Source organism: Triturus cristatus, chromosome 12 (genome assembly GCF_964204655.1).
Source record: "Triturus cristatus chromosome 12, aTriCri1.1, whole genome shotgun sequence".
NCBI lineage: Eukaryota > Metazoa > Chordata > Amphibia > Caudata > Salamandridae > Triturus > Triturus cristatus.
Window position 1 is genome coordinate 16,492,636 of NC_140595.1, and position 24,540 is coordinate 16,517,175.

At 50.6% G+C, this 24,540-nt stretch overlaps 1 protein-coding gene across 1 annotated transcript; it reads right to left on the reverse strand.

The window, feature by feature from the left end:
- Positions 1 to 7,913: 7,913 nt before the first annotated feature.
- Positions 7,914 to 22,052, reverse strand: S1PR4 (sphingosine-1-phosphate receptor 4). The gene is made up of 2 exons (XM_085638009.1): positions 21,419 to 22,052; positions 7,914 to 9,498 (listed from the first exon to the last, which is right to left on the reverse strand). Exon 2 carries the CDS (start codon positions 9,414 to 9,416, stop codon positions 8,283 to 8,285), a length of 1,134 nt encoding a protein of 377 aa, XP_085494135.1. The 5' UTR covers positions 9,417 to 9,498; positions 21,419 to 22,052; the 3' UTR covers positions 7,914 to 8,282.
- Between the last annotated feature and the right edge of the window lie 2,488 nt (positions 22,053 to 24,540).

The window sequence follows — 24,540 nt, forward strand, 5'->3', positions numbered from 1 at the left end:
GACCACTGGTTCTGTACAACCCTGTGTTTTTCACTTTTTCATATATGAGCCCATTACCATGTAGAAGTTTCAATAACAGGTCCTGAAGAAGGCCGCTACACCTATGTTGAGGGTAATAGGCTGAAACATGTCGACCTACCATTGATTTTCATATTGAAGCTGGTTGAATTTCCTCCTGCTCCAGCTTGGTTTTTATACCTGTCCCAGAGACGCACTAATAAAGTTTTGGGTACCCTGGAGCTAGTTTTAAATATCACATTTTATTTTGCTCTGCTCCCCTCGTCACACCGAGCTTGTCTAAGGTACTTAGAACTTACTTAGTATAACTCTTCTTAAAACAACTCTGAGCTCCTCCGTCTCAGAGAAAAGGGTTGTAGCCGCACCGTGACTAGGTTTTACGGTGCAAAGCACTTACCCCATGATAAGCACCCCACCTTTGGATGGGTGAGGGAATCCGTCCTTTAAAAGGGACACTCCACCAATGCCAGACCTTGCATGTTCTGTTAGATGTAGACCCAAGGGTTTCTTGTTGTGATGAATATTGTCTGATTAGAGGAGTTAACCCCTGCAGGTCTTAAAATCTCCTCTGGCCTTCTTTGTGTCTTGATCTTATCATCAAAGCTTGCACCGGGTCCTCCTTTCTACCAAAAGGCTCACCCCTTTTCATGTAGGCCAATTTATAACTTTGCCTACTTTTTGCGTTCCTCCAAATCCCTGTAAAGAAGAGGAGTGACCCCACCATCTGGACCCAAAAAGAGCATTGTCGTTCTTCCTTTACCGCAAACGAGAGTTCCGGGTGAATGACCAACTCTTCGTAGGGTATGATGATGCAAAGCAAGACCGGGCAGTGCAAAAGCAAACCATCTTTGTCTGGGTCATACTCTGCATCAAAATCTGCTATGCATTGACCAAAAAGCAACCTCCTGAAGGTTTGCGAGATCATTCCACCAGAGCTAAAGCAGTGACCACTGCATTAGCATGTGGTGTTCCGGTCTTGGATGTGAGAAGGTGGCCTGATATATGCTGTCCACTAGTTCTAGTGGGCACCTTGTATCAGTCCAAACAACCCCTTATGGTGAATTGGTTAAAGACAACCTTTATTGAAAGCTATCCTAGTGGTAGCTATGGAGTCTTGAAGGAATGTAAAGCAGCTTGTTTTACCATTCAATAATCTCTTGAATGACCAAATGAAAGGACAACCACACCAGGTATATATTTAAAATATATGTATTTAAGATAAAACACACCCCTCTAGTCTCTTTATGAGACTGGAGTTCGAAGTACTTAATTTACAAGTTAGCAATCAACAGTAATAGCACAAATACACGTTTGGGCCCTAGGGGCGTACCAAACCATATACCAAAAAAGTGGTATAAGAACCACGACTGAACTAGACACAAGGCCTAGAGCCTGTAGAATCGCTGGGACCCCAAGGAACCACCCAAGGTAGTGACATAGGGGACCCACGGGGACTGTGTGCAGTGTGTAAACACAACCGCGGGTTCCCATTAGTTTCTATGGGCAATGTCGCGGTTGGAAATTTAAAGATTAGGGACACTTAGAATCGAGTCAGGACCAAACCCTTTTGGACTTGAGGAGTTCTAGGGCTAGCACCCACGGGAGCACCGGAGTACTCGAGTTACCTCACCCAGGGAAGCCTGGTGCATAGGCGTCTTTTGGTGTCGGGTAGCGTCGTCGATTACAATGGAAGCTGGCGAAGAACTGCTGCTACCGTGAAGATGAGAAGTGTCCAAAGGAATCCAAGCCTGGATCTAGGATGGAAGGAACCCAAAAGCAGAGGGGACAGAGTCTGGGTCACTAGCCAGTGGCCTAGGGCAGGATGGACCAATGCCCACAGATGTCGGGTGCTTCAGGTGAGTTGATGGGTGTCTTGACTCTTCAGCCACGAGGTCCAGGAGGCGCCAATGACGACCAGGAGCTGGATTCGAGCTGTCCCACGAAGTCTGTTGAGTGCTGCGGTGTCGGCGACCAGATTGGACCCAACAAGCCCTGGCAATGGCAAGTCACAGGAAATCAGAGAAAGGACTGCGGTACAGACCAGCAAGGTCTGAGGGACTCACCCAGCGAGGGTAAGTCAGGGCACGTCTGGAGCAACCAGGAAAGCCCAATTAGAAGAGGAGTTGCCTTCGTGGGGACCTACTAGCCAACGGGCTAGCGATCGCGAAGAAGCCTCGAGCGGTCGCACTTGAAACTGGCCCACGGGTCACTCGTGGAGTGGAGTCCAGCAATCTTCGGTGCAGGAGGTGCTCAAGGCTGGGGCCACTTGGAGCCCAAAGCACAACTTCGAAGAAGTCCCAGAAGATAGTGTTGCTGCAAAAGTTCACGGTGTTCAGGGGTCACGGTTCCACGTCACCCACGATAGTCACGGGCCTCAGCTTTGCTGTGGACTCAGGGTAGCCTCGGGGAAGTCTGGAAATCCACCTCTGGTGATGCAAACACTTCGGCGTCCGGCAGGAGCTTCAGTGATGCAGACCGGTCAGTTGCTTCTTTGGTGCCTGCCAAGCAGGGGAGTCACTCCTTGACCCCCAAGGGAGATTTCTTCAGTCTTCTAGTCAGGATAGAAAGTCGAAGGTCCAGGATATATGTTGCAGAGTTTTGTCCAGGGTAATCTAAAGTCTCAAGGACTGGGTTCCCATACTTATACTAAGTTTGGGGGTTGGACATACTCTAGGGACCCACCTATGGGAGGGTTTGGAAATAGGGGTGGTTACACCCATTTCCTTTGTCCAGTTTTGCGCCAGAGCAGGGGCAGGTAGCCCCCGCAACCAGTTTGAACTGTGACTATCCGCTTAGGGCTATTGCGCATTACCAACATTAGTCTCTACCCTTTTATCGTTATTCGATTCCAATATACTTAATATTTTTTGCTTTATTCACTTGGCTTCCGATCCCTATCCAAGATGGCGGCTCAACTCGCGTACCGGCACAGGAGCCCTTCTCGCTTTCTTTTGCAGGCTCACTTGTAGATAAAACCGCTCGGCTGCGAGGACACGCCAGAATGCGGTCCGTGAGGTTTGGCTCCTATTAGGTATTAATGAGTGTGGTGTTCGACGTACAGGTAAGTGTTCACTGAAGGGTTAGATCTCCATACCTGTACGCTACGAGGTGATCTTATCTTTCCCCCGTAGGGCGAACCTTCACTACGGAGCACGCCATTACCCTAACGATCTCAATTACTATCCTCTCCTAGATGTACGAGATCGCCGCACCCCCTCCGTTGACCATGAAGCACATTGTTGCTTTTTACTAAGTATGTTATGTCTTTTTATGTTTATTGTATGTTTGTGTGTATGTTATGTCAGACATGTCAGTATTACGAATTTCGATTCACTATTTGTTAGCACAACGTCGGCATGGAGTGAATAACTATATTTCTCTTCATTTTAAATCACAAAACGGCACATCAGAAAGAAAAAATGTGCGAACACTTGGGTGTAGTGTGCTCACAATTAACATTGACTACAGTACTTATTATGAAATATTTTTCCTTATTAACTTTTGTTTTATATCCTACAGACTATTTGCTGACGTACATTACGTATGTATTTTAAAACGCATGCCTTATAATTACGGCATCACACTTATTGCACCTCATTCAGGTTAACTAGGAGTGGCAAGTTTCTCGACACTGGGCTGGTCCCAGTGTAGTCCTGAAGAAGAGCTGGGGAAGCTCGAAACTAGTTGACCAGATCATATGCTAGGCACACCTTCCCATTATAGTTAGGATCCCCTGGCATATTACCCCGTATTTAATCTTTTCAGCTTAGAGCACTAATAAAGTTTATTCTTGGCCCACTAGCTGATTATTTTAATTATCCCACTCCACCACATTTTCACTTACACTACACATAGTCCCAATTTTTCAGTGCTCCTACGTAACCTCGCAAGTTGTAGCACGCCTCAGTCCGTAGAGGACTGGGAGGACCCCTATGATGAAGCATGTCACCGTGGGGAAACCCTGGTTAGTGAGGGGACTCAAGAAAGAGATAATTCTTCCCTTTCTTTCCAATCGGTGTTCTTCAGGATCAAATTGACTTCTGACACCATCTGTTTTCCCTGGTTAGGTTCTTGTTTACTTGACTTGCTCAGGTAGTTGCTTTTGAGATATGTATTAGTGGAGGGTGAACCTAACCTATAACCTCTACTTCCCCCCGTTTTTTGGTAATGAACTGGACTATGCACAGGGACACCAAGTGTGCCCCTAGTGCAGGACTTCAAAGCACCAGAGAGTGCTCCCGCCCAGCCCTAATACACATCTGCCTGTCTGGGGAGGTGGTTACACTTCCCTGGGACAGGAAACCTATTGTCCAGGCCTCCCCTGCCGGAGTTTTGGTCAGCAGCAGGAGGCCAGACCCGTGTCTGTGGCAGAGGTATCCATTTTGTGATGCCAGGGCTCAAGAAAGTCCTACCGGGTTAGACCAGTGTGAACATGTCTCTCCCTCTAGAAGGGTGGAATGCTACCCCCGCCGCCAGAACTGGCGAGGGGGAGGGGGGTAGTATTCCAAAGCGTTTGACACCAAACACGACATGTTTCCGTGCAGCCATCCCAAAGTTAGCATTTACCGCGAGGTTATAATGCACTTAAGAGTATATGGTCAGGCTGCACCACAAACCGCATCAGAGGAGATACTCCGAACGCTGCAGAGGGACTCTGCTCATGCAGGGGGACCCTCTCACATAAAAACCAAGCACTCTGCCTTCAGGATTGTTAAAGGCCTGCCATAGGAGTGACTTATAGGTTTTATATGTGTGTGTAATGGTAGTGATATAGGTAGCCCTTACCCAGGCTGCAGTAGCAGACCTGTGGTGCCATTTTGGAGTGCTTCCCAGGGGTGGCATAATACATGCTTCAGCCCCTGGTAGGCCTCTGAGGTACCTATGCCCTAGGTACATAGTATAGCATATACTAGGGGCTTATAAGGCACTCCAGAATCCAATTAGGTATGTACCTAATGTACATGCACACCATTTTAGAGAGGAAGCAGCTAGGCTGTGGTCCTGATTAGCAGGGCCACAGCCAGACTAAGGTCGAAAAACTGGGAAACACCAGCAAAAAGTGGGGGTACCCATGTGAAGCAGATCCTACTCTCCTACAGTGGACATCTGCTAGGCAGCAACGTGGACCTCCTTGCAAACGTTCACAAAGCTCTACTGCCTGGACACACAGGTCGGTAGGGATGGGAATTTCGCCCATTTGGTCCTGCAGGACTTCCTTGTGTGAAATTGGTCTGCAGACCCACCTCAGGGATAGTATTGCTTGGGTATCTATTCAAAGGTAAGAAATCTGTGGCTCGAAGTCTCTATCAGATGAACATGTTACTTACCATCGATAACGCCTTATCTGGTAGAGACTAAATCTAGCCACAGATTCCTTACCGACCCATCCATCCTACCACCTCTGTGAATGGATTTCTAGGGACAGGGATGACCCCTGTCAGGGACCTAGTTTTACACACCAGATGTCCGTGTTCTTCATGGTGCTGCCATTCTGGCGTGGAAAGTCATGAAAAGAAACTGATGTTGACGTGCCTAAGTGGCGCCTACATAGGTACTGCAATGTCACTTCTGGCGTGAACAATGCCGACGACGGACGCAGGGCCGATCAATGCCACCTACCGGTGTGCATGGGTACTACGCACGAAAAATCTTCTGGATCCAGTCTGACACCTGGGGAAACTTAAAGGTAAGGAATCTGCGGCTTGATCATGTCTCTGACAGACAAGGCATTATCATAGGTAAGTATCTTGTTCACCACATACATTATTACCAGTTCCTGTCAACAGAAAGCTAATGTTTAGAATGAGCCTGAGGAGTGAGGCGTCCAGAAATGTAGTAGAGGGGTATTTAAACTTGGAAATGCAATTTAGCGCATATGGACTAGTACAGGTGGTGTAACAGAACGTTTGGACAATTAGGGATGGTGGTTTACTATTTTAATGGAAATCCTGGATAAACCAATCTGTGGCAGACTTGACAGCCTTGAGGAGCTCGTGGCTTACTGGACTAATGAATCCACTGTAGGGGCTTGTGTTCGACCTCATGGTCACAGGTTCATATTGCGGCGGGAACCGCTCAGGCTGTTATCCTTCCGAGGTTGATAAAATGAGTACAATTGAGTTGGGTCACAGTAAACATCTGTTATTCAGCGCCAAGATGCCCTTTTGTGTGAAAGTGCGCTTTACAAATATACGTTATGTTGTGGGTGCATAATGAGCGTGGTTGTACACTGGGGCACTAACTGCAGAAAAACACTTCATCAGATACCACATCAGAGTGCACAGGCCAAGTCCTTGGTGAGCATTGAGCAATTGAAAGACCATGTGACATAACCAAACTATGACACGTCATACCTTACTAAATTTAAAATGTCCCCAGTGGTACCGTAAACCTTTCATGTCTCCATAGTGTTCTAAAATCTACCTTTTTAAAATTAAAGCTTGCTAGAGATGCAGGAAATTGTACTATTGCTCTGCACAGAGGGGGAATAATAAAATAATAGTGTTTCCAACACTCTGTTATCACATCCCCGCTCAGTGAGTTCAGAGGGGGTTGGTGGGGTTCAGTGTAATTACAAATGTGACGGTCTTTAACATGTGTTTCGATCCTCTTTACTTGTGGTCATATGAGTTAGCGACAGAGCCCTGTGTGCACCTGGTCCCTTACAAAACTCTCTGTGCATCTGGTGCCTTACACAGCCCTCTGTGTATCTGGTCCCTTACACAGCCCTGTGTGCACATGGCCCCTTAAGCAGCCCTATGTGCATGTGCTCCCTTACAAAACTCTCTGTGCATCTTGTGCCTTACACAGCCACTGTGCATCGGGTCCCTTACATAGCCCTGTGTGCACATGGTCCGCTACACAACCCACTGTGTGTTAGGTGCCTTAGAGAGCCCTGTGTGCATCTGGTCACTTACTTAGACCTGTGTACATCTGTGTAAGTGCCATTTTTAAAAGATTTAAAAATTGTGTATATTTTAACATATTTATTGAATACTAAAAATGAGGTAAACATAAATTGAGATTGTGGTTAGAGGTAAGGGGCCGAAACGTGATGCTTTCAACGTAAGGACAAGAGTTGTAGATTAGGGCTAAAGGTTAGGCATGTATTAGGGTTCTGCAAACAGAAGGGGTTTGGTCTAGCGTTGAGGTTGGGGTTTAGCGTTAGGGTGGGGGTTTTGTTTAATCAAAGGATTGAGACTGGCTCATGGTTGTGATAAAGTTAGAGTCACAGTTGGTTTTAGGGTCAGGTTAAATTATGGCCAAAATGTATAGGATTTAAATTACATTTTTATATTTGTTAGAAAATAGATAAATATTACCTTCTTTTTAACACCACTTTATATGTCCCTTTTTTGCCAATATATTTATGCAAGGAACTTTTTTTTTTAAAAACAAGTTTTACTTTTACAAATCATCCATCTATTTCAACTGTAGAAAATAAGGAATACACTTACCAGAATGTACAAGGTTGTAAAGGAAAAGTCAAGAGATGGATACACTGTGGCCTTCTGACCTAGTGTGAGAATGTAACTCCACTTTACACCGTTCAGGAGAGTTTGAAAATCATGATCAATTATTTTAATTCCACTGAAATGGCTTCTTTCTGATCTCCATGTCAGTTGCGTTTGTCATTGATGGTTTCACTGTCATCAGACACGTGTACTAAACTGCAAGGTTGTTGGATGTAGTGGTACCTGCGGATTTACAGATTGCGGGGCAGTTTGTCTAGAGAAACTTCTCTTGGGCTGGATCCTTATTAAACTGTTCAATCTAACACAATATCTAAGACATCCCAGATCAAAGCAGCCCAAATATGATGGTCTTTAAACAAAAGAAAGGAAGGTTGACCTCGAAGTGACTTAAAAACAGATATAGACATCAAAGAAGGCAGCGAGAGTCAAAACACATTTATCACTTTCAACCAAGAAATACTGAACTTTGTCATATTAAGGAGTTATGAGACATACAAGAAGTTTATAAGAATATTTCTCTGTACACACGTAGGCTACTTATCAAGAAGGTAGACTTTCCGTCCACTTGCTGCCAAACCTTTTGCAGTTTGAGTGATTGTCCTTCATCACTTCTGTCCAGTGCCACCCATTCCCCCTCCACTTAGTCTCTGGCTGAAGAAAAACTAAGGCTTGTGTTTTATTCAGTCTAACTTCCATCACAAACCTACTCCCTGAGACAAGCTTTTGCCTTTGCGATGAAAAGCACCAGAGCCCCGATGGATTGACTCAAGTCAAAGTTAGGTTCCTGGCTCAGGCACTTGCAACGCTGGAGACGCTGGTCAGTGGCTCCTTGGATCTGATGCTAAGTGCTCTGGAGAGCCTCACGCTGTCACGGTGGCGTCGAGAGCAATCTGATGACCCTGAGGTGATGTCACTGAACACTAAGCAGTCTGATGGGCCCTTGACACCAGCTCGGATGCAGATGCAGCAGAGGAGTTTGAGGACGGCCTTGCGCACCTCCATGCTGCCACAGGAGTAGATAAGCGGGTTAATTGCTGAGTTGAGCACAGCCAGGGCCAGGGCCCAGTCCATCCCCCGAAGGTGGTCACAAGTCAGGGAGTGACAGAAAACGTCCAAGAGTAGGAGGGCAAAGAGCGGGCTCCAGCAGACGATGAAGGCTCCGAGAACCATCAGGACAGTCTTCAGAAGCTTGAAGGACTTTTTTCGCTGGTTGGTAATGGCTACCCGCGTGGCACTGGCCTTTACAAGGTGGTAGATGGAGCCGTACAGCAAAATGATTCCAAGCAAGATGAGGCTGAACACTATCACGCAGACTAGAATGTACTTCTTGGAGTAGAGTGGCAGGAGGCTGGAGCACTCCTGGAAGTCACATACACAGTTCCACCCCAGCAGCGGCAGCATTCCGATGATGATGGCCAACAGCCAGCAGAGGCCGATGAGACCGTAGACCCGGATTGTTTTGGTGATCTCCTTCTCAGCAATGGGCCTAACCATGGTGGTGTAGCGCTCCATGGCGGTGATGAGGAGGCTGAAGATGGAGGCAGCCAGGGCCACAAAGAGGACACCCTCTCTGAAGAACCACATGTTCAGGCTTAGCCGGAAAGTCATGCTGCCAGACATGCAGAGGTTGAAGAGGTAGGCAATGCCCGCCAAGAGGTCGCTCAGTGTGATGTTGGCAATGCAGTAGGAGACCCAGCGGCGGAAGCGCATGTATTTGACAATAGCCACGAGGACCAGCAGGTTCTCCAGCACGATCAGGCAGCTGATGGCGATGAAGAGTAGCTTCATGATGTCCATGCCACCGTCCGCCTGTGGTTTACGCCGGTCCAACTTCCCCGTCACGTTGTAATGCAGGAGGATGATATTGACATTCCTCTTGGCAACAAACTGCAGGCAGATGTCCAGGCCATGGTCCAAACCCATGGTTGTAGGAGACGCACCGAAGGAGCCACAACCAGGGAGGCGCAGGTAGGTCCTTTGAGGCTCCCAGCAGGTCACCAGCAGTCTGTGGAGACAGAGACAGTGAAAGAGGATACTGCTTAGACATACAAGAGAGCTGGCAGCAGAGAGCGGTATGTCTACCGGCAAAGCGTGTGTCAGGCAGCTAGTGACCTCCCAACAGATCAATTAGTTTGAATATATTCATTCATTTTTAAAACATTAACCAAGGAACTTCTTCTTTTTCACGCCAATTATCAGCTGAAATAACCAATAAGAGAATCATCCTCAGTTATACCAAAAAGCCCTGAGTTAAAAACTAAAAACTTCTATTGAATCTCTGTTTCTGGGCGTTCCTGATCATTTCAAACCTGGCATACTCAAGAGACACCTTTATTATACACATTTTAAAGTTCTCGTGTCCTAAGACGCCATCCCTTCAGCAGCACCACACAGTTTAGTCCTGCTGCGTGTATGAAGGGTCGGTCCCCTTTGCTCAAAAGGCAGCACCATCTTGGTAAAAGAAAAGAGTTGGAAGGGGATGACAAAAGAATACCGTGGCGTTCAGTAAAAGAGGTTTAATAGACGCCTCCTGACACCAGAATTTGGTGACATCTGGATAAACTAAAAGATCACATGTCATCTGCCTGGTCTCCATTACAAGGCATTGCATCCAAGTATCAGAATACACCAAAAATGGCAGCTATGGGACTGCCAAAATCAGCCTGCGTTGGTTGTGTGCCCCCGCGGAGGAAACCTGGCTTGGGAGGTGGGGGTGGACTGTCCCTACTGGAGTAGGACCAAGGCAGGTTTCCATATGACTGGCATCTGCAGTGGCACGGTGTGTAATAAACGAGGGCCTATGTAACTACCAGCGGCTAAGGTCGATTCAAGCATTGCACCTATTACTTTTTAGTCTTCCGTGATGATGATTCCTGGTGGCTCTGGAAGGTCTGCACTCTACCCTATGTTGATCTCCTGGCAAGTTAAAATTTAGATTTTCGCTTCAGTGAGCATGTCAAATATTCAATTCCACTGAGGGGTACAGCTTAAGAATCTAGAGCTTGTCTCGGAGGTCGAGAGGGCACCAAAAGGACCCTCTCTCTGAGCAGGTTTCTGGAGCTAGCAGTCTAGATTATCGTGAAGGTACAATGCTCAAGAGCTGATTGGACGGTTCTGTGTATACGAACCACTCTCCCTGAGCAGTGAGTGTTCTAGGAGTTGTTTCCGATATCCAGCAGCAGAGTCTGCTAACACCTGCTTCCTACCAAGCCAGGGACCGAGCCTGGACCTATCCCACCACTTTAAGTGCTGCTGTGATGCCTTGAGGGAAGGACCCTCCCCCCCCCCCCCCCCCTTGCTGTTAAGAGGGTTCCTTGACTCCTCTGTCCAGCAGAGGAGAAACACATCTCGGCACCGTGTAAAGACCTGTGAGACCATCGTGAGTTCCACACTACTCTGCAGCACTAGGACACCAGCTCTGGTGCAAGGAGACGCCTGGCATCCTTGCTTGAGCTTTGGACCACTCCGTCTCGCTATCTTGCGAGTCAAGCGCTAAAGGCGTTAGCTTGGTCTGCACTCCTGAAGCAGAGCCCATGAACCCAGAGCAGCGGCAGCTCTTCACCCCTGATCACACTGTGGCTCCCACACCCGGTCCAGCACAAGGAATGAATCAAGGCATGGCCAGAGTGCCACGGGCCCTAGTGCAAGGAAGGAAACGGGCCTCTTGGCCGCTGCAGGGTTTAGTGAGCCTCTCTGGGCCCCGGTGCCATGAACCTGCTGCACAAACTGAAGCTACGCCCCTGGGAATGAAATGTCTTGCCAATGGCACGTGGTAAAGGCACTGGCTTGCAGGAGGAATCATGGGCGAGCTTTAAACCCTCCCAAACTCTGTTTCCTGTTTTGAAAGCAGAGGCTCGGATTTGACTCAATCCCAGTCGAGGTGTTTCAACTTCTCTGCGATGCGAGAGGTTTTTAGTCTGTGAGAGGGGGATGAAGATTTGTAATAATCTAAGCTAGTTTGTAGTCTGTCACGGGAGGGGGGGGCTGAATATTTGTAATAGTCTAAACTAGTTTGAGTGCCCTTGTGCACTCTGGAATATATCATCAGTTCTGTTGCACAGTGCATATGTAATAACTATGAGGGCGTTTTTGAGTATGTCAATATATACTTTGCACCTGAAGGGCAGGAAATGCACATTTAGATAGCTCTGCCTTCCTTACCGAGACCTCGACGCCATGGTACGAGGCTCTGCTATAAGGGCACCTCTCATCTCATCCTCAGTCTACAAGGGCACCTCTCATTTCACCCCCAGTCTACAAGGTCACTTCTCATTTCACCCTCAGTCTAAAAAGGCACCTCTCATTTCACCCTCAGTCTACAAGGGCACCTCTCATTTCACCCTCAGTCTACAAGAGCACCTCTCATTTCACCCCCAGTCTACAAGGTCACTTCTCATTTCACCCTCAGTCTAAAAAGGCACCTCTCATTTCACCCTCAGTCTACAAGAGCACCTCTCATTTCACCCCCAGTCTACAAGGGCACCTCTCATCCACAGTCTACAAGGGCACCTCTCATTTCACCCCCAGTCTACAAGGGCACCTCTCATTTCACCCCCAGTCTACAAGGGCACCTCTCATTTCACCCTCAGTCTAAAAAGGCACCTCTCATTTCACCCTCAGTCTACAAGGGCACCTCTCATTTCACCCTCAGTCTACAAGAGCACCTCTCATTTCACCCCCAGTCTACAAGGTCACTTCTCATTTCACCCCCAGTCTACAAGGTCACTTCTCATTTCACCCTCAGTCTAAAAAGGCACCTCTCATTTCACCCTCAGTCTACAAGGGCACCTCTCATTTCACCCTCAGTCTACAAGAGCACCTCTCATTTCACCCCCAGTCTACAAGGTCACTTCTCATTTCACCCTCAGTCTAAAAAGGCACCTCTCATTTCACCCTCAGTCTACAAGGGCACCTCTCATTTCACCCTCAGTCTACAAGAGCACCTCTCATTTCACAACCAGTCTACAAGGTCACTTCTCATTTCACCCTCAGTCTAAAAAGGCACCTCTCATTTCACCCTCAGTCTACAAGGGCACCTCTCATTTCACCCTCAGTCTACAAGAGCACCTCTCATTTCACCCCCAGTCTACAAGGTCACTTCTCATTTCACCCTCAGTCTAAAAAGGCACCTCTCATTTCACCCTCAGTCTACAAGAGCACCTCTCATTTCACCCCCAGTCTACAAGGGCACCTCTCATCTCATCCTCAGTCTACAAGGGCACCTCTCATTTCACCCCCAGTCTACAAGGGCACCTCTCATTTCACCCCCAGTCTACAAGGGCACCTCTCATTTCACCCTCAGTCTAAAAAGGCACCGCTCATCTCATCCTCAGTCTACAAGGGCACCTCTCATCTCATCCTCAGTCTACAAGGGCACCTCTCATCTCATCCTCAGTCTACAAGGGCACCTCTCATTTCACCCCCAGTCTACAAGGGCACCTCTCATTTCACCCCCAGTCTACAAGGGCACCTCTCATTTCATCCTCAGTCTACAAGGGAATCTCTCATCTCACAGTCAGTCTACAAGGGCACCTCTCATTTCACCCTCAGTCTACAAGAGCACCTCTCATTTCACCCTCAGTCTACAAGGGCACCTCTTATTTCACCCTCAGTCTACAAGGGCACCTCTCATTTCACCCTCAGTCTACAAGGGCACCTCTTATTTCACCCTCAGTCTACAAGGGCACCTCTCATTTCACCCCCAGTCTACAAGGGCACCTCTCATCTCATCCTCAGTCTACAAGGGCACCTCTCATTTCACCCCCAGTCTACAAGGGCACCTCTCATTTCACCCTCAGTCTACAAAGGCACCTCTCATTTCACCCTCAGTCTACAAGGGCACCTCTCATTTCACCCCCAGTCTACAAGGGCACCTCTCATCTCATCCTCAGTCTACAAGGGCACCTCTCATTTCACCCCCAGTCTACAAGGGCACCTCTCATTTCACCCTCAGTCTACAAAGGCACCTCTCATTTCACCCTCAGTCTACAAGGGCACCTCTCATTTCACCCCCAGTCTACAAGGGCACCTCTCATCTCGTCCTCAGTCTACTAGGGCACCTCTCATCTCATCCTCAGTCTACAAGGGCGCCTCTCATTTCACCCTCGGTCTACAAGGGCGCCTCTCATCTCATCCTCAGTCTACAAGGGCACCTCTCATCTCATCCTCAGTCTACAAGGGCACCTCTCATCTCATCCTCAGTCTACAAGGGCACCTCTCATTTCACCCTCAGTCTACAAGGGCGCCTCTCATCTCATCCTCAGTCTACAAGGGCACCGCTCATCTCATCCTCAGTCTACAAGGGCACCTCTCATTTCACCCTCAGTCTACAAGGACACCTCTCATTTCACCCTCAGTCTACAAGGGCGCCTCTCATTTCCCCCTCAGTCTACAAGGGCACCTCTCATCTCATCCTCAGTCTACAAGGGCACCTCTCATCTCACCCTCAGTCTACAAGGGCACCTCTCATCTCGTCCTCAGTCTACTAGGGCACCTCTCATCTCATCCTCAGTCTACAAGGGCACCTCTCATCTCATCCTCAGTCTACAAGGGCACCTCTCATTTCACCCTCAGTCTACAAGGGCGCATCTCATCTCATCCTCAGTCTACAAGGGCACCTCTCATCTCATCCTCAGTCTACCAGGGCACCTCTCATTTCACCCTCAGTCCTACAAGGGCACCTCTCATCTCATCCTCAGTCTACAAGGTCACTTCTCATTTCACCCTCAGTCTAAAAAGGCACCTCTCATTTCACCCTCAGTCTACAAGGGCACCTCTCATTTCACCCTCAGTCTACAAGGGCACCTCTCATTTCACCCTCCGTCTACAAGAGCACCTCTCATTTCACCCCCAGTCTACAAGGTCACTTCTCATTTCACCCTCAGTCTAAAAAGGCACCTCTCATTTCACCCTCAGTCTACAAGGGCACCTCTCATTTCACCCTCAGTCTACAAGAGCACCTCTCATTTCACCCCCAGTCTACAAGGTCACTTCTCATTTCACCCTCAGTCTAAAAAGGCACCTCTCATTTCACCCTCAGTCTACAAGGGCACCTCTCATTTCACCCTCAGTCTACAAGAGCACCTCTCATTTCACCCCCAGTCTACAAGGTCACTTCTCATTTCACCCTCAGTCTAAAAAGGCACCTCTCATTTCACCCTCAGTCTACAAGAGCACCTCTCATTTCACCCCCAGTCTACAAGGACACCTCTCATCCTCAGTCTACAAGGGCACCTCTCATTTCACCCCCAGTCTAAAAAGGCACCGCTCATCTCATCCTCAGTCTACAAGGGCACCTCTCATCACATCCTCAGTCTACAAGGGCACCTCTCATCTCATCCTCAGTCTACAAGGGCACCTCTCATCTCATCCTCAGTCTACAAGGGCACCTCTCATTTCACCCCCAGTCTCAAGGGCACCTCTCATTTCACCCCCAGTCTACAAGGGCACCTCTCATTTCACCCTCAGCCTACAAGGGCACCTCTCATCTCACAGTCAGTCTACAAGGGTACCTCTCATTTCACCCTCAGTCTACAAGGACACCTCTCATTTCACCCTCAGTCTACAAGGGCACCTCTCATTTCACCCTCGGTCTACAAGGGCACCTCTCATCTCATCCTCAGTCTACAAGGGCACCTCTCATCTCATCCTCAGTCTACAAGGGCACCTCTCATCTCATCCTCAGTCTACAAGGGCACCTCTCATTTCACCCTCAGTCTACAAGGGCGCCTCTCATCTCATCCTCAGTCTACAAGGGCACCGCTCATCTCATCCTCAGTCTACAAGGGCACCTCTCATTTCACCCTCAGTCTACAAGGACACCTCTCATTTCACCCTCAGTCTACAAGGGCGCCTCTCATTTCACCCTCAGTCTACAAGGGCACCTCTCATCTCATCCTCAGTCTACAAGGGCACCTCTCATCTCATCCTCAGTCTACTAGGGCACCTCATCTCATCCTCAGTCTACAAGGGCACCTCTCATCTCATCCTCAGTCTACAAGGGCACCTCTCATCTCACCCTCAGTCTACAAGGGCACCTCTCATCTCATCCTCAGTCTACTAGGGCACCTCTCATCTCATCCTCAGTCTACAAGGGCACCTCTCATCTCATCCTCAGTCTACAAGGGCACCTCTTATTTCACCCTCAGTCTACAAGGGCGCCTCTCATCTCATCCTCAGTCTACAAGGGCACCTCTCATCTCATCCTCAGTCTACAAGGGCACCTCTCATTTCACCCTCAGTCTACAAGGGCGCCTCTCATTTCACCCTCAGTCTACAAGGGCGCCTCTCATTTCACCCTCAGTCTACAAGGGCACCTCTCATCTCATCCTCAGTCTACAAGGGCACCTCTCATCTCATCCTCAGTCTACAAGGGCACCTCTCATCTCATCCTCAGTCTACAAGGGCACCTCTCATCTCATCCTCAGTCTACAAGGCACCTCTCATCTCATCCTCAGTCTACAAGGGCACCTCTCATTTTACCCCCAGTCTACAAGGGCACCTCTCATTTCACCCCCAGTCTACAAGGGCACCTCTCATTTCACCCTCAGTCTACAAGGGAATCTCTCATCTCACAGTCAGTCTACAAGGGCACCTCTCATTTCACCCTCAGTCTACAAGAGCACCTCTCATTTCACCCTCAGTCTACAAGGGCACCTCTCATTTCACCCTCAGTCTACAAGGGCACCTCTCATTTCACCCCCAGTCTACAAGGGCACCTCTCATCTCATCCTCAGTCTACAAGGGCACCTCTCATTTCACCCCCAGTCTACAAGGGCACCTCTCATTTCACCCTCAGTCTACAAAGGCACCTCTCATTTCACCCTCCGTCAACAAGGGCACCTCTCATTTCACCCCCAGTCTACAAGGGCACCTCTCATTTCACCCCCAGTCTACAAGGGCACCTCTCATTTCACCCTCAGCCTACAAGGGAATCTCTCATCTCACAGTCAGTCTACAAGGGTACCTCTCATTTCACCCTCAGTCTACAAGGACACCTCTCATTTCACCCTCAGTCTACACCCTCAGTCTACAAGAGCACCTCTCATTTCACCCTCAGTCTACAAGGGCACCTCTCATTTCACCCCCAGTCTACAAGGGCACCTCTCATTTCACCCCCAGTCTACAAGGGCACCTCTCATTTCACCCCCAGTCTACAAGGGCACCTCTCATTTCACCCCCAGTCTACAAGGGCACCTCTCATTTCACCCTAAGTTTGCTGAGCAACAACTATCTTTCATTCAGCACTCCAGCAAAACTTTTTGTTTTTCAAAAATAAACTCCTAAAGCTGGAATTTGTTTGTGAAAAGCAAATAACTAATGACCCTAGGAGCTTTCTCCCAGGGTGTTGGGGTACTTTCCTTTCTGTTCAGCACTGGCTTTTTCTGGCTGCCCAGAACAGGAAAAAAGTGCACCAGAAAGTCCATCTTCAGTTGAATGGATGATTTCCCATTCTTTACTCCAAAGGTCTGGTGTCTGCCGGAGAGTTGAATGAAGACTTCCACCATCGAAGGCTGTGGGGATGGACTGACAGGAACACGACGGTGCATCCAACTCTAAATAGAGCAGGTGGCCTGTCAGTTCGGTGTCCATGGGACTCTCCCACCATTGTTGTACAGTAACCTGTGTGCCAAACTCTAATTAAACCCCTGTCATCTTACGTAGCACCTTTAACTCTGCACTAATCATATTATCGACCACAGACGGATGGAAGCTAGGGCGAGGAACCTCTTACATGCAGGTGACACTAAAGTCTCAGCAGCGAATCTCTTTACTCCCCGAGCAACCCTACAGTTTCGTTGTCTCTTGAGTAACTTCCCATTAGTTACCGCAGCGTCACGTTTTATCGTGTAATTTGTTATTCAGCGAGAGTATGTTTTCGTAATGCTGCTCATGTCAGAAAACAACACTGTCGTGTCGCCATGTGTGGGTCCAGGGCACACGTGCCCAGTCAGATTACCAGATGAGGAAAAGTATGAAGGCTTACCGTCTCCATCTAAATGTACCAAGGAGGGAGACCCCCACACACTCAGAGTAACATTAGCTGGCTAGGGCCCCAAATCCAGAAGCAAGGGATTTTCCTCCACCGCCCTTCCCCTGGAGGCTCCTGCAAAGCCATCCACTCAAGAGAAAAGCTCCCATCCTAGCTCAATTCGTAAGGGCACAGTGCCCCCAGCTCAACGCCATGTTTGAGGGAGCACTTTATCTACGGGAGCACCCACCCCTTGTGATGTGGTCAATGGAATCCAGAAGCCCCTAGTGTCAGCTTGGACATAGCTGACGCTAGCCCGATATATGTGATGGTCAAAGATTGTCACTCTGACTGCTTCACTTTCAGGTGTACACTGATACTCAACGATCGCCCATCCCTCCCTGCTTCACTTGCAGGTGCACACCAATACACACACACATGCCCTGCTCAACGACCGTCCCTCCCTCCCTGCTTCAACGACCATCCCTCTCTTCTTGCTTGCAGGTGTACACCAATACCCAGATACATGCCCTGCTCAAAGATTGTCCCTCTCTCCCTGCTGCACTTGCAGGTGTACACCAATACCCAGATACATGCCCTGCAGAAGGATCGTCCCTCCATCCCTGCTTCACTTGCAGGGTACACCCATACCCAGATACATGCCCTGCAGAAGGACCGTCCCTCCATCCCTGCTGCACTTGCAGGTGTACGCCAATACCCAGATATATGCCCTGCAGAAGGATCGTCCCTCCATCCCTGCTTCACTTGCAGGTGTACACCAATACCCAGATACATGCCCTGCAGAAGGATCGTCCCTCCATCCCTGCTTCACTTGCAGGGTACACCCATACCCAGATACATGCCCTGCAGAAGGACCGTCCCTCCATCCCTGCTTCACTTGCAGGTGTACGCCAATACCCAGATATATGCCCTGCAGAAGGATCGTCCCTCCATCCCTGCTTCACTTGCAGGTGTACGCCAATACCCAGATATATGCCCTGCTCAACGACAATCCCTCCATACCTGCTTCACTTGCAGATGTACACTGATACTCAACGACAATCCCTCCATACCTGCTTCACTTGCAGATGTACACTGATACTCAACGACCGTCCCTCCCTCCCTGCTTCACTTGCAGGTGTACACCAATGCCCAGATATGTGCCACTTCTCAACGCTGATCCCTCCCTCCCTGCTTCACTTGCAGGTGTACACCAATACCCACATACATGCCCTGGAGAAGGACCGTCCCTCCATCCCTGCTTCACTTGCAGGGTACACCCATACCCAGATACATGCCCTGCTCAACGACCGTCCCTCCATCCCTGCTTCACTTGCAGGTGTACACCAATACCCAGATACAAGCCATGCTCTTCGACCGTCCCTCCCTCCCTGCTTCACTTGCAGAAGTACACTGATACTCAATGATCGTCCAACCCTCCCTGCTTCATTTGAAGGTGTACATCAATGCCCAGATACGTGCCACTTCTCAACGCTCATCCCTCCCTCCCTGCTTCACTTGCAGGTGTACACCAATACCCACATACATGCCCTGTACAAGGACCGTCCCTCCATGCCTGCTTCACTTGCAGATGTACACTGATGCTCAACGACCGTCCCTCTCTCCTTGCTTCACTTGCAGATGTACACCAATGCCCAGATACGTGCCCTGCTCAATGACCGTCCCTCTCTCCCTGCTGCACTTGCTGGTGTGCACCAATACCCACATACATGCCCTTCTCAACGATCGTCCCTCTGTGCCAGCTTCACTTGCACGTGTACACCAATACCCAGATACATGCCCCGGCTCAACGATGGTCCCTCTCTCCCTACGTCACTTGCAGGTGTATGCCAGTGGTACCCAGATATACGCCCTGCACCAGACCATCCGGTTAGATTAGGCTGATGTGAACATATGTAAGGTCACTAAGCGCCTGCAGCCTCCACTGTCGAGGGAGAAGGAAAGCTTATGTCTGTACTGAGGAAAAACAGGAGGCGAATGAATGACCCAAGCACCGGTCCCATGACCTCTCCGGTGGCTTTCCCTTCTGGCCCCATCCCCAAATCTGACACATGCAACAATCCATGGAGTCCTTCTCAATGCTGAGATGTCTTTCATTCCATCTTCGAAAGTGTGAAGAAAAGTATTTTGGGTTCCAGGTCAACCATCTGACCGAACCAACAAGAGCCCTGGCTTCTCGACTGGGCTGACCTCTTGAAAAAGAATCTAGCGATCCTTCCAAAGTCACAGGTCCTAAAATGACAAAATCCAGAACCAGTCAGGAACACACCTCTACTGCCGAACCAGTCAGTGGGAACACGCCTCAGTTTCATGCCTGAGGTGAATTCCAGTCAGTAGAAACAGGCCTGAAGTCCAGAACCAATCAATATGAGCACTCCTGAAGTCCAAAACCAATCAGTAGAAACACACCTTAGGTCCAGAACCAGTTAATATGAATACGCCTGAAGTCCAAAACCAGTCAGTAGACACAGACCTTAGGTCCAGAACCAGTCAATATGAACACGCCTGAAGTCCAAAGCCAGACAGTAGACACAGACCTTAGGTCCAGAACCAGTCAATATGAACACGCCTGAAGTCCAAAACCAGTCAGTAGACACAGACCTAAAGATTAAGAAGCCAGTCTGACTGCCTCAGGTTTCTGAAGGTCTGGGGGCCTTAAGAAGCCAGTCGGACGCCCTCAGGTTTCCAAAGGTCTGGGGACATTTCTTTTCACTGATGCCTTTGGTGAATCACTGCCTGAGACCAGCCTCCCTGTCCCCCGGACCGGTCCTGGAACAGCGAAGAACCGATTCCGCTACCCTCACCCTTCCTTTCTTCTACCTTCCGTGCTTCCATCCCCCTCACCCTTCCTTTCTTCTACCTTCCGTGCTTCCATCCCCCTCACCCTTCCTCTCTTCTACCTTCCCTGTTTCCATCCCCCTCACCCTTCCTCTCTTCTACCTTCCCTGCTTCCATCCCCTCACCTTTCCTCTCTTCTACCTTCCCTGCTTCCATCCCCCTCACCTTTCCTCTCTTCTACCTTCCCTGCTTCCATCCCCCTCACCTTTCCTCTCTTCTACCTTCCTTGCTTCCAACCCCCATTCTTCCTCTCCTCTACTTTTCCTTCTTCCATCCCCTCACCCGTTCTCTCTTCTACCTTCTCTGCTCCACCCCCCTCACCCGTCCTCTCTTCTACCTTCCCTGCTTCTGCCCCCTTACCCTTCCTTTCTTCTACCTTCCCTGCTTCCACCCCTTACCCTTCCTCTCTAAAATCCTACCGTGCCTCCCCTCTCCCATACTTCCCTTCCCACGTCATCCAAGCTCCCATCTTTCCTCTCTCACTCCGTTCCCGCACCATGCTTCCTCTCTCGCTCCTTCCCTCGTCCCATGCTTTTCTCCTTCTCTCATCCTGCCCCTCTCCCATCACTTGCCTTTGCCTTTCTTCCTCTATCCCATCTTTCCTGTTCCCATCCTTTCCCTTTAATACCCCCAACCCACCCATCCAGGGCTTTAAGTGGGCCGGGTCGTGCTGGTGCTCAGCACCGGCAGTTCTAAAAAGCAGGTGCCGACGCGGTCTCTACCGGGCTCTCCATTTCTGCCCTCACCCTCAGGGCGAAAAGAGACCTTCCCTCTGCAGCAGCGCCAGCGCCCCCGTCGCCGCCTGTGATGGAGCGTCAGAGAGACTCGGTGAGGTTCCTTCAGTCTCATCATTTCAGGACTGAAGCATTTTCAAGATTATATTTAACGAAGCCATAGTCGTTGCTTATTTATCTTGTGCAACTAACAACTACTGGCAAAGCCGATAGTCCTGCTTGTTGTAGGTGTAGTGTTACTTGTTATATTATATATCTGGATGCAATGCCAGAAACAGCACAATCCCAGTGGGGCGGCGCACTATGCTAAGCACAGATTTTTCCTGATCTCTCGCTCCTGAAGGGGGGCTTTGTTGACTCACCTGGTTCTGAAGCGCTGAGAGGTCCCAGTGCCCCGCGAGGGGTGCGGCAGTGTAGCGCCTCGAGGCACCAGGGTTTGGCCAGTGTGTGAAGGTGAGAGCCAGTGTCCTTGAACCCCAGCCGCTCCTGTCACTGTGCGCAGAAAAAAGGAAGTTACGAGAGTGTAAGTTCAGCCGCATCCTTACAGGATGGACACACCCCGCCCGCAGACACTGAACCGAAGAGACACGCTCTGGTGCCTGTGAGTGCGGTCAGCCGAGGGGGCACACGCCCCTGGGGCAGGGGGTGCCAGCAGTCACCCAGGGAGGTCTGAGCCAGGTGGAGGACTGAACGTCACTGGTACACCGGGAGGGAGACCCAGGAGCCTGATCACTGAGCAGATAATACTAGGAGACAGATGTGTGCCTCTGTGGGTCTGTGGAGATGGGGAACAGTAACCCCCACCTCAGCCCCTACTGACACCCGTGGACCGGCAGCCCTTTCAGAGGTCCCTCCCGCAACTTACACCCTGCTTGACTCACAGCCCTACAGTCCTCACCCAGGAGGAGGCGACCCCTCTGCACCCCTCCTGCTTACTGACAGCCCTACAGTCCTCACCAGAGAGGATGCGCCGTCTGCCCCTCTCCTGCTTTACTCACAACCCTACAGTCCTCACAGGGAGGAGGCACCCTCAGCACCTTTCCAGCTTTACTCACAGCCCTAACCCCCTCACCGGGGAGGAAGCGAACTCTGCACCTCTCCCGCTTTACTCACAGCCCTACACCTTAACAGGGAGGAGGCGCCCTCTGCACCCCTCCTGCTTACTCACAGCCCTACAGTCCTCACCTGGGAGTAGGCGCCCTCTGCACCTCTCCTGCTTTACTCACAGCCCTACACCTCACCAGAGAGGAAGCACCCTCTGCACCCCTCCTGTTTACTCACAGCTCTACAGTCTTTACCGGGGAGGAAGCGCCCTGTGCACCTCTCCTGCTTTACTCACAGCCCTGCAGTCCTCACCGGGGAGGAGGCGCCCTCTGCACCGCTACTGCTTTACTCACAGCCCTACAGTCCTCACCCAGGAGGAGGCGCCCTCTGCACCTCTCCTGCTTTACTCACAGCCCTACAGTCCGCACCGGGTAGGACCCGCCCTCTGCACCTCTCCCTTTACTCACAGCCTTACAGTCCTCACCTGGGAGAAGGCGCCCTCTGCTTTTCTCCTGCTTTACCCAGAACCCTACAGTCCTCATGGGGAGGAGGCGCCCTCTGCCCCGCTCCTGCTTTACTCACAGCCCTACAGTCCAAACGGGGAGGAGACGCCCTCTGAATCTCTCCTGCTTTACTCACAACCCAACAGTTCTCACGGGGAGGAGGCGCCCTCTGAATCTCTCCTGCTTTACTCACAGCCCTACACCTCACCAGGGAGGAGGTGCCCTCTGCACCCCTTCTGCTTACTCACAGCCCTACAGTCCTTACCGGGGAGGAAGCGCCCTCTGCTGCTTTACACACAGCCCTACAGTCCTCACCTGGGAGTAGGCGCCCTCTGCACCTCATCTGCTTTACTCACAGCCCTACACCTCACCAGAGAGGAAGCGCCCTCTGCACCCCTCCTGTTTACTCACAGCTCTACAGTCTTTACGGGGGAGGAAGCGCCCTCTGCACCTTTCCTGCTTTACTAACAGCCCTACAGTACTCGCGAGGGTGGAGGCGCCGTCTGCACCGCTCCTACTTTACTCACAGCCCTACAGTCCTCACGGGGAGGAGGCGCCCTCTGCACCTCTCCTGCTTTACTCACAGCCCTACAGTCCTCACCGGGTAGGAGCCGCCCTCTGCTCCTCTCTCTTTACTCACAGCTTTACAGTCCTCACCTGGGAGAAGGCGCCCTCTGCTTTTCTCCTGATTTACCCAGAACCCTACAGTCCTCACCGGGGAGGAGGCGCCCTCTGCACCGCTCCTGCTTTACTCACAGCCCTACAGTCCAAACGGGGAGGAGGCGCCCTCTGCACCACTCCTGATTTTCTCACAACCCAACAGTTCTCACGGGGAGGAGGCGCCCTCTGCACCTCTGCTGCTTTACTCACAGCCCTACAGGCCTCACTGAGGAGGAGGCGCCCTCTGCACCTCTCCTGCTTTACTCACAGCCCTACAGTCCTCACGGGGAGGAGGCGCCCTCTCCACCTCTCCTGCTTTACTCACAGCCCTACAGTCCAAACGGGGAGGAGGCGCCCTCTGCACCACTCCTGATTTTCTCACAACCCAACAGTTCTCACGGGGAGGAGGCGCCCTCTGCACCTCTGCTGCTTTACTCACAGCCCTACAGGCCTCACTGAGGAGGAGGCGCCCTCTGCACTGCTCCTGCTTTACTCACAGCCCTGCACCTCACCGAGGAGGAGGCGCCCTCTGCACCTCTCCTGCTTTACTCACAGCCCTACAGTCCTCACGGGGAGGAGGCGCCCTCTCCACCTCTCCTGCTTTACTCACAGCCCTACAGTCCTCACGGGGAGGAGGCGCCCTCTGCACCTCTCCTGCTTTTCTCACAGTCCGCACGGGGAGGAGGTGCCCTCTGCACCTCTCCTGCTTTACTCAAAGCCCGACAGTCCTCACGGGTAGGAGGCGCCCTCTGCACTTCTCCTGCTGTACTCACAGCCCTACAGTCCTCACCTGGGAGTAGGCGCCTTCTGCACCTCTCCTGCTTTACTCACAGCCCTACACCTTACCAGGGAGGAGGCGCCCTCTGCACCCCTCCTGCTTACTCACAGCTCTACATTCCTTACTGAGGAGGAAGCGCCCTCTGCACCTCTCCTGCTTTACTCACAGCCCTACAGTACTCAGGACGGAGGAGGCGCTGTCTGCACCGCTCCTGCTTTAATTTAATTTAACTCATAGCCCTACAGTCCTCACGGGAAGGAGGCGCCCTCTGCACCTCTCCTGCTTTACTCACAGCCCTACAGTCCTCACCAGAGAGGAGGCGCCCTCTGCACCTCTGCTGCTTTACTCACAGCCCTATAGTCCTCACCGTAGAGGAGGCGCTCTCTGCTCCGCTCCTGCTTTACTCACAGCCTTACAGTTCTCACCTGTGAGAAGGCGCCCTCTGCTCCTCTCCTGCTTTACCCAAAACCATACAGTCCTCACCGGGGAGGAGGCACTG